The sequence below is a fragment of the Psittacula echo genome, assembly GCF_963264785.1.
Source record: "Psittacula echo genome assembly, chromosome: 7".
In the NCBI taxonomy this organism is placed as follows: domain Eukaryota; kingdom Metazoa; phylum Chordata; class Aves; order Psittaciformes; family Psittacidae; genus Psittacula; species Psittacula echo.
In genome coordinates, this window is record NC_137740.1 from 7,262,126 (window position 1) to 7,275,837 (window position 13,712).

At 37.0% G+C, this 13,712-nt stretch overlaps 1 protein-coding gene across 2 annotated transcripts in view; it reads left to right on the plus strand.

The window, feature by feature from the left end:
• The window catches only part of TUT4 (terminal uridylyl transferase 4), a 48,937-nt gene that overhangs the window by 17,634 nt on the left and 17,591 nt on the right, over nucleotides 1–13,712 (plus strand). For both annotated transcript variants that reach the window (XM_080622982.1, XM_080622983.1), the window contains exons 6-18: nucleotides 2,681–2,769; nucleotides 3,647–3,698; nucleotides 4,478–4,547; nucleotides 5,538–5,664; nucleotides 6,326–6,445; nucleotides 6,821–7,042; nucleotides 7,214–7,388; nucleotides 9,312–10,048; nucleotides 10,572–10,722; nucleotides 11,320–11,406; nucleotides 12,972–13,075; nucleotides 13,456–13,513; nucleotides 13,608–13,711. In XM_080622982.1, the coding sequence (XP_080479108.1) occupies nucleotides 2,681–2,769; nucleotides 3,647–3,698; nucleotides 4,478–4,547; nucleotides 5,538–5,664; nucleotides 6,326–6,445; nucleotides 6,821–7,042; nucleotides 7,214–7,388; nucleotides 9,312–10,048; nucleotides 10,572–10,722; nucleotides 11,320–11,406; nucleotides 12,972–13,075; nucleotides 13,456–13,513; nucleotides 13,608–13,711 (2,096 nt within the window). The remainder of the gene's footprint in view (nucleotides 1–2,680; nucleotides 2,770–3,646; nucleotides 3,699–4,477; nucleotides 4,548–5,537; nucleotides 5,665–6,325; nucleotides 6,446–6,820; nucleotides 7,043–7,213; nucleotides 7,389–9,311; nucleotides 10,049–10,571; nucleotides 10,723–11,319; nucleotides 11,407–12,971; nucleotides 13,076–13,455; nucleotides 13,514–13,607; nucleotide 13,712) is intronic.

The following is a 13,712-nucleotide window of genomic DNA, read 5'->3' on the forward strand; positions in this document are numbered from 1 at the left end:
AAGAAACCTTTCCACCTATACCTTAATTAGCATTACTGAATATCTGTGGCTGTTAACAGTAGAGATTTCCCCCCACAAGTGCAATTAATTAAACCACTATGAGTGTAGCAGGAGGGGAAAATGAGAAGGAGTTGGAAATGGATTTTTTCCTACTGGTCCTTCAGTTGTTTATAACATCTCTCAGGGCAGATGAAAGTTGCATAAGGCACTTATATTCTTTTTAAAGCATAATTTTTGGAAAACAAATCAGACCTCGCCTATGAGTGATTTTGGTAAGCATATTTTCAGTAGTTAACTGTGGTGTGAAATATCTGCACGTACCCATCAGTAACTGTTCATTAAAGCAAGTTGTTAAAATCCACAAGAGTTATTGTTTAACAGGTAATTCTTCTCATGTATATTTGTGGTTAATGCGTCCTAAAATGAGGAGAGATGTACTCTGAGGTCAACTGTAGCTTCCCAGAGTCTCTCGAATTACCTTAAATAGGTCAAAATACTACATTTCCTTAATCACATATCAGTATCATACTTCCATCTGCCTTTTTCTTGATTAAGTGCTTTATGTTGATGAAAAACAAGTATAATTAAAGAAGGAAGGTCTTGAGTAGGTTAAATGCTTAGTTTGTAAAAATTGAGTTATCTGGCTAAGTTGAATGATACAGTCTTCCTTCCCCCTCCTACCCCTTCAGAAGTACATTATGTTACTTCAATAGGGCATGTTAAACATTCAAATCCAATTTATGCTGCTGTTGGAAAACAAGATAAATAATGTAGCAATAAGATAATCTTTGACATTTGCTTATTTGCATTGATTTCCCATCTATTCTCATAATTTCTCCTCTAGCTAATACACTGGGAGTTTGAGAGCTGGGTTTTGGAGCTATGGTAATGTTGACATGATGTTAACAATGGTTTTGAAGTGAATCTTAACAGAAGAGAAAGTATTAATCTCACTGGCAATGAGTTTTCAATCTTTTTATTTCATCTATGTTGAAACTGGGTTGATACTCTATACTGTCCTTTAATTTTAGAAATATCTTTTTCCTTTTGCTCTGTAAAAATACAGTAGTGAGAAAGGTTTTGTTTGCTGCAGGATGATGAGCTTTAGTTTTAGGAACTATACTAAATATGTACTTAAACATAAGGTGCTGTATAGAACAGGGACAAGTAGGGTGGAGGTTTGCTAATTCATTTGCTCTATAATATTGCTGTATGTGGCTTCTAGTGCCAACTTCTGACACCACAGAGGCTTCCACTGATAGTATATTAGCTTAAGACAAAGCAAAGGAAATTATTACTTTTACATAAATACCCATGAAAGTTACTACATTAGTGTTACTCAGGCGGCTGATTTGTTTGGATTGATGAGCTGATGTGGAGGAGTAGTAGAAGCAGAGGGGGAGTCTGTAGTAGTAAATGACAATTTATTACTCCACTTTTCAGAGCCCTCCATGTTTCAGTGAATGTGTTTTCCTAATGGGAAAAAAATAATTCATGCACATTGTAGAAAACCTGGGATGCTCTGGCATGATTTTCTCTAGAGCTCACATTAGAACTGTGCAAGAATAGTTACAAAAAGCCATTGGAAATCATTGCAATGTATTAATATTATTTACAATAAATAAATTAATTTTGAGAGGGCTAATTTCTAAGTAGTAGAAAACAGAGAAAGGTTTGTTTGAAGCTGTGCATGCGTTAAGTTTTATTTTTTCTTTTAAGAATTATTATGTTGTGGATCTGTTTGAGAGAGTTTGGTCAGAACACAAAGGTACTAAGGAAAAATACAAGAAAAACCTCTTCACTGTGCAGCTGCTTGAACACTGGCTCAGGCTGCGTAGAGAGGTTGTGGACACTCCATGCTTGGCGATCTTCAGAACCCAGCTGGACACAGTTCTGAGCAACCAGCTATAGGTACCCTGCTGGAGCAGGAAAGGGATTGAGAACACTGTCAGTTTTCAGCTGACATAAATATGTCCGAGCCCTAATACATATTACAGGGAAGTTTTTATCTGTAAAAATTATATAATGAAGTGATGTTTATGGAGTGGAATGATATTTCTCATTATACTATTATTGAATAGTTATTTTCTAATTAGTTTAGATCTGTTGTACATCTTTGCAGGAACTGTATTAACTACAAAACCACTAAATGGATACTGTACTTTGTGCCTTGGACTATACTGAAGTTACATTTTATATGCATGCTTGGTAATGAATTATAGGAACTTGCTAATAAAATTAACAGGTTGTAGCACATATGGAAAAATTCTTGACAAGTGTATGAGGCAGCAAAGAATGTTGTAAGTGTCCAACTGCTGCAGTGAATCAAGCTGCAGTTAGCAAAAGCTGTCCAATAAAGTCCTGCATTGAGATGATGACAGTTATTACTATTTTGTATTTATTTTTTTATTAAGAAGAAACACAGCTAAAGCTGCATTGCAGAAATACTCTAAAACAGCTTGAAAAGTTTTGGCCATTTGGCAATTGCACTAATTGAATTACCTGTTTTCCTATGATGCTGCTTTATGGAAGTGACTAGTCCTCAGAGGAGTGAGAATATGCTTCAGTATTCATTCATCTAGGAGTATTGCTTTGGGGGGACAGGATCTAAAGGTATATGTCATCCATTAAAGAATAATTTATTTACTAGCTGCTAAATAATTACATTTCTCTCTTCTAGACTGTTCACTGAGGATGTATGGCTCCTGTTTAACCAGATTCGCTTTTAAGACCAGCGATGTTAACATTGATATCAAATTCCCCCCGAAGGTGTGTAGTTATTACCTTGTATTAACTAAGACTGTTTTTTGAATCAAGGCCATCAACATTGATTTCTACTTCATTGCCTTCATCTCCTCTTGGGGCATATGGTGGTAGATTAGCACAAAGCATCTAATCTTTTAGTTGGTGTCAGGTGTGCTGTGAATCAAGTACGTAAAGTTTTCTTTGTTTATTAGATGACTTTAATTCTGCTTTTTTGGACAATCTTATGCTTGTGCAAAAGCGTAAGATTTTTTTATTTTACAGTAGAATTCAAGGTGCCTAGTTTGGGTACGTAGTTACACAGGTTGTTGAGATGGTACTGCAGTTAGGAAGCAGAACTGAGCCCTTTTTCAAACAGTTGCTTGTGGAGTGTACCATGGCACTTTTTCTTTCACAAAGGCTCAAAGGTGGTGCTAATTTTTAGCTTTTCTTTGAACTATATACAGCTTATCTTTGAAACACCACTTCAGCTGATTTCTGGGGAGAAAACGCATTTGAAAACTATAACCTTTAAAAAGCCCTGGGAAAGCACTGACATTAAATTCTTTACTGTTGTGTATTTCTGGTGGCATATTCAGCAATTTTGGTGTCAACATATATGGCAAATATTTTGTTTTAACTTTATGGTTCCATTAATACAGAACTAGAACAGTAGTACTAAGTAAAAAAGCTGTAGGTGAAAAGCAAGCTGGCTGATAGGTTCACTAGTACCTGTTTTCATGGTGCAGACTGATACAGTTAACCTTTTCATTAATGACACATGATTTCATTTTGAGAAAAGACATAGTACTACTAGTTGTGTAACCCAGGTAGTGTTAAACACAGTGTAAAATCAAATGGGTTGGTCTGAATAATGCAACCTGCTCTAATTTTCTCGTTTTAGATGAGTCAACCGGATGTTCTGATACAGGTGCTTGAAATCTTGAAGAACAGCGGTGAGATTTAGTTACATCTCATTTCTATTTAATTAACATTCCAACTGCTGTTCAGTTTTTATGCTTAATTTTTCTGTAAACTTACTTTGGTTGAAAACTAATCAATTTTTGTATCTGAGCTGTTCTGAATGTGATTTTTATGAATACCAATGCTTCTGTAAGTGAGAGATGAGAGTGGCAGCCCAGGTAGTCCAGTTCAGACTGTCAGAATTTATGATAATAGTGTTAGGTGCCAGGTCGAAAGTATTTAGCTTTATAGGAGAAATTCTAAGCAGTAAACCCAAAAGCCACTTTTCCACTTGCATATGGACATCATTGAGAACTATTACAAGACTCCTGAAACTTGTAGCCTCCTTGTTGTCTCAGGAAGTCATCTAACCCTGTAATCTGCATATCTTGAACCAAGTGTCACAAATAGCATAGCATTTTTGATCCTTCAGGAAATTTGGATAGGTCAGCTCCTTAAGTGGTTCTCAGACTATTCTGATGGTATCATCAGTCATTCAACCTTGTGGCTTTCAAATGTTGTAAAGACCAAAAGGTTCTAGAAGAGATGCCAGCCCAATTTCCTGACAAGGATTTATCTTTTTTTATTTCCCTGCTGGCTGTGTGATACTGGTGGTGTGAATCAAAAGTATCCAGAGAATATTGCTTCCTGGTTAACTACACAGCACTTAATTTGTGTTGTTCTGTAAAAGCCTGGTGTAAGTGTAATAAAGACCCAATTGGGAAAACTATGAAAGACTTTAATACAGGATGTTTTTTTTCTCCTTGCTTAGCTGTCTACTCAGACGTGGAGTCAGATTTCCATGCCAAAGTTCCTGTTGTCTTTTGCAAAGATGTTAAAAGGTACATGTCATTGAAAAGGATTTTTAATGAGATGCCAGTTTCTACTATTCTTGTTCACAGCAGCTGCTTCCCTGCACTCCTGACAAGAAGTATTACTGTCACATTTAGCTAACATTCCTGTTAAAGGAGAATTGCTCATACGTGAAAATACAGTCTAGGAAGAAAGCTTAGCTTTGTTTTTGTGCTTCAAAGAGTTCATTAGTTGTAGGAGTCTGAAAATACCAGTTGTACTTTTAGTTAAATATGGGAAAAGTGGAATGGTTTTCAATTAATACTTTTAAGTTCCTGCCAGCGGCTTAACCCAAGGCTTTAAAAACTTTTTATAAGATACACATTGACAGAAAGGCACATCATCTGACAGTCTCAGTAAATTCCTTAGTAGTAGCAACCTCCAAAATGAAACATGACTGCTGTATGATGTCCACTTTGCTTTGACTGGCTAGAGGTATGTGACTGAAATTCAGAGCAATTAAATGGAACAAGGGTAGCCATACCTTTTGCTGTGTTTGTAAATCATGCAAATGCTTTGTAAGTACTAAGAGAACAGAAATAATTGATCTGAAAAATAAAACAAAAGTTTTTAGAGATGCTGTTTTGTGGACTTCCCAAATTTAATGTGCAGCAGGTCTGGAGTATTTATTTATTTATTTATTTATTTATTTGGTATGTGGAAGATACCCATGGAGTTTGCATTGTGTAAGATTGCACAGCTTACTAATGGCAGACCTTAGAGCAAATTCTTAATGCTGCTTTATATTTTTAGCTGTAAGGAACTTCTGTAAGTTCTAGATCCACCTGATGAGTTAATAGTAAAGAAAATGTGATTATATTTTCTAGCTTTTGTTTAAGAAGTTCAGGTTCTTACACAAGGGAAACACTGATGCTTGTTTTTATTATGGTAGATGTGATGCCCCACCTCCCTCCTGCCCCAGGCGTCATCTGGATAGACAAGGCACTAACTCTTTTTCTGGTTTACATTTGTAATTACAGTGGTTTGACATGTAAAGTAAGTGCTAGGAATGATGTGGCTTGCCTTACGACTGACCTGCTGGCTGCGCTTGGAAAACTGGAGCCTGTCCTTATTCCCTTGGTTTTGGCTTTCCGCTACTGGGCTAGAGTAAGTTTATAAATATTAAGGATAATTATATGTGTTTACTTTCTGGTTTTTAAGTACTGCATACAATGTAATGTATAATACACCATGAATATGTTTATAGAAGAAGGCTTTGTGTCATTAATTCAGCTCTTACCTTAACAGGCCAGAACGAGATTGAATTTGCTTGATTTAGCAAGGCGTTTTTACAAAAATGCTTATTTTACAACATGTAAGTAGCAGCAGTAGAAACTGCGAAGAGCTGTTCAATGTCTAATACACTTAGTACATCTCTCTTCTGTAGTTCCCATAGCAGAGATCAGTGGCAGGTTACAGCCAGACACATAGCATTGCCATCTCCATACGTGAGATATCACACAGTAACACAAATATGTGATTGTTGAATGAATTTATGGATAGGAAGATAAATGTGTCCCACAGTCACAAAATGGAGAGAATAACATATATAGTATAACTTAAGGCACTGTATGAATTGCTATAAAATTACTGTAATTTGCATTTTGTCTGTACATGGCATGGCATGACAACTGCAGTTTCTGAGATAAAGGATTTTCTGTATCACTGTAGTATCTATCTCATTTCTTTAATATTTGTCCTTTTATGATAGATTTTACATTAAAATGCTGATGTTGCATCAGGAAAGTAATGATATATTCTCTTACAGCTCTGTCACATTGACTGTCAGGCTGAAGGTGGGATTCCCTCGTACTCTTTTGCCTTAATGGTGATATTTTTTCTCCAACAAAGAAAACCACGTATTTTACCATCCTATTTGGGCAACTGGGTAAGTGATTTGGTAATATAGTAACCTTATTGTTAGATTGTTGACATTGTTTCTATGTTCTGCAAGGTCATGAAGTGTGCATCATTTGATTGCCTAAGAAATTAGTAAATAAACCCCATTGGTACTTACACAACTCACACAGTTAATGCCTGATGATTCTGAAAAGGCAGCTGCAATACCCTATGCAATTGTGTCATGCTGTATTTTGGAGAAAAGGCAAATATTTTCTTGTTTAATTCTCTGAATTTATTTATCTGACATCAGTTACTTTTAAAGGGGGGTAAATGTCACGATTGTCAGTGTAACCTTTGCTGAAATCTTTTGGTTGTATGTATTAGAAACAGTCTTGTTTCAGAGCCATGTTCTTGTTGATAGATTGAGGGCTTTGACTCAAAGAGGCCAGATGACCACCAGCTGAAAGGTGTAGAAGAAGAGGAGTTTGTACGGTGGGAGTACAAACCACCAACAAATGGTGCAGCTAAAAACTCAGTTGGAGCAGAAAGTAAAACTAAAGTTGACCAACAAAAAGGTGGTGGCAAGAAGGCAACCAGCTCAGAAGTGGACAACCAAAGTAATGCAAAGGAGAAACATGGCAATGTAAGATGTGGCTTTATTTCACTGAGAACCATATTCTATCTTACATCCCTATGTTTTATCTTACATCCCTGTGTTTTATCTTTGAACATTAATACTGGGTGGAAACAGGGAAAGAAAAGTGGGAATTTTCATTTCTTGTAGCGGTTGATCATTTTTCTCCATGTGTTTCAGTCTGTCTTAGCTTTCAAAACCCCTCACCAAGTTTCACTGGGGCAGCTGTGGTTAGAACTGTTGAAGTTTTACACACTGGAATTTGCTTTGGAGGAATATGTCATCAGCATACGGGTACAGGAGCTCTTAACCAGAGAGAATAAAAACTGGCCTAAGAGGCGAATAGCCATTGAAGGTAGGATAATACCCTGTGTTTCTAGTCATATAGTCATCCTGCATTATTATCTCTAGCTACATAATACTTACAGGTCTGTCACAAGAAGTCTGGATAATAAAGTAAACAAGTAGTTGGAAGATGAAGTGATTTATTTTTTATATATCTATGTTATCAGTTACTTAGTCAGTTTGAAGACAATTTTTCTTGAAACTCTCATCCTTGAAATACAAAGTGTAAATTTGTCTCACTGTTTTTTATGATTTTGTTCTTGTCTCTGTTTCATTCTTTCTGTAAGCTATTTTTTTATTCCTTTTTAATAATTCTGATACTATGAATTTTCAACACTGTTAGCTGCATTTCCAATAGCCACTGTGTATTTTGAGTGTTACCAGCTCTTAGTTTATCTCCTCTGACCGAGCAGAGAGGTCAACTCTGATTAGAGTGAACTGGAGCAAACCCATCAAAGTAATACACGCACAACACTCCATTCCCCCCGCCCCACCAGCACCCTCCCTTGCTCCTTTCCCTGACGGCACTATTTCCATACTGCCATGAAATACAGTGTTGTGTCATGGGCTGTGCTTCAGGGCTTGAGTATTGTGCTCTAAGGGAAGTGCTTTTTTCAGGGTGAATTTGATGATAATACACACCCTGAGTTACATATGTTGGGGAGAGAAAGAAAGACAGTTACTTTGTCTGTTAGTTCCTTATAGCTGGAAGACATCTTTATTTCTGTACTTCAGCTCAGAAAATGTGTAAACGCAACAGGGAAAGTCAGAGAGCAAAGCATTGGCCTTAGGAATAGAGAAATTGGGTATTTGAGGAAGGTTAAGAAATCATTTAAGGTGATATTTTTATAAAAGCGTAAATAATGACTTTTGGACACTTTCTAGAGATGTTGATGGAGTAGCTTTTCTGTAACACAGATGAGGTGATGGAGAGGACAAGGAGAAATAGGTCAAAGAGAATCATAGAGTTACTACTAAAGGATGAGTCAGTAAGGTACAGGAAGAGCAAGAAGGAAAAGTAAGAAGCAGAAAAACAAGGAATGAATTGTTGAGGCACATACTGAGCAGTGGGTCTTGAGATCACTCCTGTGGCTTTTATTTCCTCTCCTAATTCTTTTCTTCCAATCACTTTTAGCTAGAGAATTTTAAAACTTGAGTAGTGTTTATTCTCCATTTATTAACCCGTAAGATGAAAAGTCAAATTATTGAGGAAGAAACAGGAAATAATTTCAAACAACAGATTGCAATCTGGTTCTGATACCTGCTATTGTTGGTCTTTGTGTTGTTTTTGTTTCTTTTATGAGGGTTTGTTTTTCGTTTTTGCTTTTGACTTTAATGTTAAGTTTGTAACTGAAATGATGAAGTAACAGAATCTCAGTTTGATACTATCTTCCCAGGCAAACTTATAGCAACTATGCAAGTGCTCTTTTTACTTGGAAAACATGTTTGATCTAGAAATCGCTAGGAAGGACTAAGAATGAAACCTGGTGAGATTGGTTCATATAATCCTTATAACCTTCATGTTACTCTTAAAGATATTAATTTCTTAAGGGAAATGCAAATCCTTCAGTGAAGGGAAAAAGTTCAGACAGGCCTACATTTATTTTGCCTTTGTATGTTTATTTTCATTCCTAGTTTAGAAATTGACCATAATATAATCGTACGATATACCTGTGGTTTTCTTTTTAAATAACACTGTTCAGAATGGTTTATGATAGCCAGCCATTCAGAGCCACACATGTGTTGTGTTTTGTATGGAAGAAGTCCAAAAAACCTTGTGGGCCCTATGTTCTCTAAGCATATCCAAATACGAATCTGGATTGTATTAGAAGAATCTCTTTTTAACTGCTCTATCATAACTTAGGTATTTCAGCTGCTTTAGTGAAATGTAGAAATTAAAGATCACTAATGAAGTTGTTCTTTTTCTTCCTAGATCCTTTTGCGCTAAAGAGGAATGTTGCACGAAGTCTAAATAGCCAGATGGTATTTGAGTACATCCTGGAGCGATTTAGGACAGCATATAAATATTTTGCATGTCCACAAAGTAAAGATGGGATTAAATCCAAGCCAGATACCAAGAAAAAAGAAAAAGGGAAAATGAATAATAAGAAATCCCCAAAAGCTGAAGAGCCTGTCGCCAACTGTTGCCTTCCACAAGGGGAAAAAGTTGTAGATAAGCAAAATATGGGAAGTGGATGTAACATACCAGAGAATGAACTTGAATGTAATGAAGTGGTAGAAGCTGTAGCCAAAAGATGTACTTCCAAGAACGTGGACTCTTCGCTACTTTCGACATTGGACTCTAGTTATGATGAAGACAAAGAAGAAGCATCATTGCTTGTTTCTAATGAATGCTGTGAATTAAAGCAAAAATCACTTAAAGAGAGCGATGATTTAGAAATGTCAGTTTGTGTAAGTGAAGGTGAGCTAAGCCACCACAGTAACTGCAGCGAACATCATGACACAAATTCTAGTAATGAATTTTCTGATGCTGAAAGTAGACAGAGTTTGGTAACAGAGTCTTTGCAGAAGAATAAGTGCACTGGCACACCAGCTACCTCGCCCAACTGCAAAGCAGTGGTGGAAGCTCATGATCTCAAAGAGGAAGGCAGGCTCTCTACAGAAGAAATGCATTATGTGTTTGATAAGTTTATTTTTACTTCAGGAAAGGTGAGCTGTGTATTTAAGCAGTGTTGGTCATGTATCAGTCGGCCATTAATTTTAAGTGACTAAAAATAAGGGTGGATGGGTGACAAGATTCTCCCAGTGATGGTTGCAGTCTCTGTTATGAATGGTAGGTCTGGCCTTTTCAGAGTACCTGTTATGCAGGACTGGAAAGCACCAAACCTGCATACCATTTGGACTAGGTGGTTTGTTACCCCTGCCTTATGCAAAGCTTTCTGATTTCCACACACAGAGAAAATAATCCTGGCTTTTGGTTTTGGTTCTTTCGTGGTTTTTTTTTCTTTCCTTCCCCTTCCTCTCCTACTTTCTTGTAGAATTTACAGATGCTCCTGTGCATTGTAAGAACTAAACGCAGCCTGTTGAGAGGTGGGGACTCTGTCGCTGTTCATATGTTAACTGTTCTTGGTTGCATGACTTACAAGGCAATGTTAGGGCTCTTGAACTATTAGAAATAAAACTGTGTTTGTGCACCTTTTTTCTTCTCTCCCTCCCTTCCTCTACCCCCAAGCCACCAACTATAGTATGCAGCATCTGCAAACGGGATGGACATTCCAAAAATGATTGCCCAGAGGATTTCAAGAAAATAGATCTAAAACCACTACCACCAATGACAGACAGATTTCGGGAAATACTTGATATAGTTTGTAAAAGATGTTTTGGTGAGTTGGAAGAGTGTTTGTACTCCACTGTAAACTGTGCTCTGTAATCTGGAAAAAATGGGAACTGGTGGGTTAAATTCATTTTTCCAGATAGTCAGTGTGAAGGAGCTCTGCTGGTACTCTACGCTACAAATTGATCAATATTTTTAGTTCCATATAATCTATGGTTGTGATATCAAATTCTTGTAACAGGTTTGAAAAACTAATACTACACAGGGTTTTTCCCTGAGTTTGTAAAAGGTTTTTTGTGTTCCCAGGAATTAAGATATGGGCAAAACTAAGTTTTGTGTTTGTCAATTTTTATGGCTTCTTCTGGACAAAAGCCCCTTTTGGGTGCTGTGGTGGGTTCACCTTGGCTGGACACCAGGTGCCCACTAAGCCTCTCAGTGTCTGAATAATCGCAGAAGAAATCAAATGTCTGAAATAAAATCCTAACAACTTTTGTGATACAAAAAAACCCCACACATATTTAAGGAAAGTAACTATAACCAAAAAAAAAAAATAGAGAAAGGTAACCAAGACTTTCCATTAACTGAAAAAGATTTTCAAGGTACCTGAATGTCACATCTGACTGTGTTTTAACTTGCTTTTACTTAGATGAATTATCCCCTCCTTTGTGTGAGCAACAAAACAGAGAACAAATTCTGGCAAGTCTGGAAAGATTTATTCGAAAAGAGTATAATGGTATGTAACATAAGCAGTGATGCTTGATAATGCTTTCTTTATTCATGTTGTTCAGAGCATGAAGATGTAATTTGTCTCCTTATTGCTCATTTTCCTTGCTTAAAGCAGTGGCATCTGTTTTCCCTCTGTATGCAAAGCTGATTTGCAGACTCCTAAACTGAACATCCCTCAATGCTATTCCATAGAAGTGCCCCTAGAATGGAGTAAGAGCTGCCAGAGTAATAATGCAGATACAGGATTATTGTAGTTGGAACAAGAAAAAAAGTTTGAATAGGCCCTGGCCAGTTGGCTTTAGTGTTATCTGGGTTGTAGGCCGGGTATTGTTGCTAGTGTTAAGTGTCTTTTCTTCACTATGAAGGTGGTGAGGCACTGGCTCAGGGTGCCCAGAGAAGCTGTGGCTGCCCCATCCCTGGCAGTGTTCAAGGCCAGGTTGGACAGGGCTTGGAGCAACCTGGTCTGGTGTGAGGTGTCCCTGCGCATGGCAGGGGTTGAAGCTGGATGAGCTTTAAGTCTCTTCCAACCCAAACCATTCTATGATTCTGTGATCTTAGACATCTTAATAACTTCACATTCCTTTTATAGGCCAAAGTATCTTCCTATAATGATGGAGTTCAAAGCAAAGTGAATTTTTTGTAGGTGTTGAAAACCAGTGCTAGAGCCAGGTACCAAACCCAGGTCTCTTGAATTCCATCCAGTCCATTGCTTTGCACAGTGGGCCATCTGTTCTGCTGTAGCTGGCCTGTGATCAAGGAATTGTGAACTGGGCTTCCATCCACCCACTGTGCCCTCCATTTACTGGCAGCAGCTAAGGACTGAGACCTGTTACAGAACCTTGAAAAGCTTAAGATTAGGAAAAAACTGTGAATAGGTTTTAAATACATTTTCCTAGCATTGCTTTCAACTGAACAGATAACTTCTTAACTGAAAAGAATACATTTATTTCCTCTCAGTTACATAATTTCACTTTACAAGAAGGAAAATACATTCTAGTGCTATGTTTCAAACAACAGTGTAAACAATTGGGAAAGAATGTTCCATAAGGTATATTACTGTTCAAGAAGATATAAGAGGATTATGTGGTGGTTACAGAAACTTACTGGTTGACCAAATTTATCTAGTAAAATATGCAACCTAGATAAAGTGTGAGTGGAACCAGAAATACTGCTTGGAGTACCTTAAGAATAACTCTGTCTTATCTGTGGGTAAGGCTGTACTGGTGTCTAGGTTTACCCGTTATTTTGATTTATTTAAAACAGGAAAATGCAGTCATAAAACATTGCACCACATTTGGAGATGCCATTTAATAGTTATAATAACTCTGTAACATACCTCACTTATAAGAATTACATGGACTTTATCCTGCCTTACTTTCTATGAGTAATTTTTCAAGTATTGCTCTTCCTCCTTTATCAAAGGTGAAGTGTTAGAAGCGACATTGTGAGTTCTCTCTTAAACTCATGTTTTATGGGCACCTGCACGTTTCAGTTAAGCAGTATTCTATAGTAATCGCTTAACTATTCAACTGTAAAAGAATCTGTCCTTTTTTGGTCTACTCTTTTGATCAGACAAAGCCAGACTTTGCTTGTTTGGCTCTTCAAAGAATGGATTTGGGTTTCGGGACAGTGATCTAGATATCTGCATGACGTTGGAAGGCCATGAAAATGCAGAGGTAAGAGTTCTGAAATTGATAAAGTGTACTATTTTAAATCCAAGAATTCTGAAAAGATTTTTTAATTCAGTTAAGATTTATGTACACAGAAGAGGTTGGATTTTGCTAGTGGCACATTGGCTTGTTGCATTCTGCACAATTGGACAAGATACAGCATGTTTTTATTTTTAATGCCCTACAGACACACGTACTGTACATCTACATACTGTAGATGTCCACATAGAGAATACGAGTCAACAGTTTACCCTGTGCTGGCTTATTGCTTCCTGTTTTTTGTGCATAGCCTTTTCCTCTATGAAATGTATGTTTGATAGTAAATGTCCTTGTTGGGATAAGATCCATGTTTCAACATCTGAAGCTGTTATATTTGTTTTTCCTAGAAATTAAATTGTAAAGAGATAATAGAAGGTTTGGCAAAAGTTCTTAAGAAGCATCCAGGTAGGTGTGTTAAAGTGTTACTTGTTTTGTATTTACATTTACTATATTTGTAGTTAATGGAAATGTTTTATGTACTAAAGTGTTGCTTCCCCAGGTTTGAGGAACATCTTGCCTATAACAACAGCCAAAGTGCCTATAGTAAAATTTGAACACAGACGAAGTGGCTTAGAAGGAGACATCAGTTTATATAATACACTGG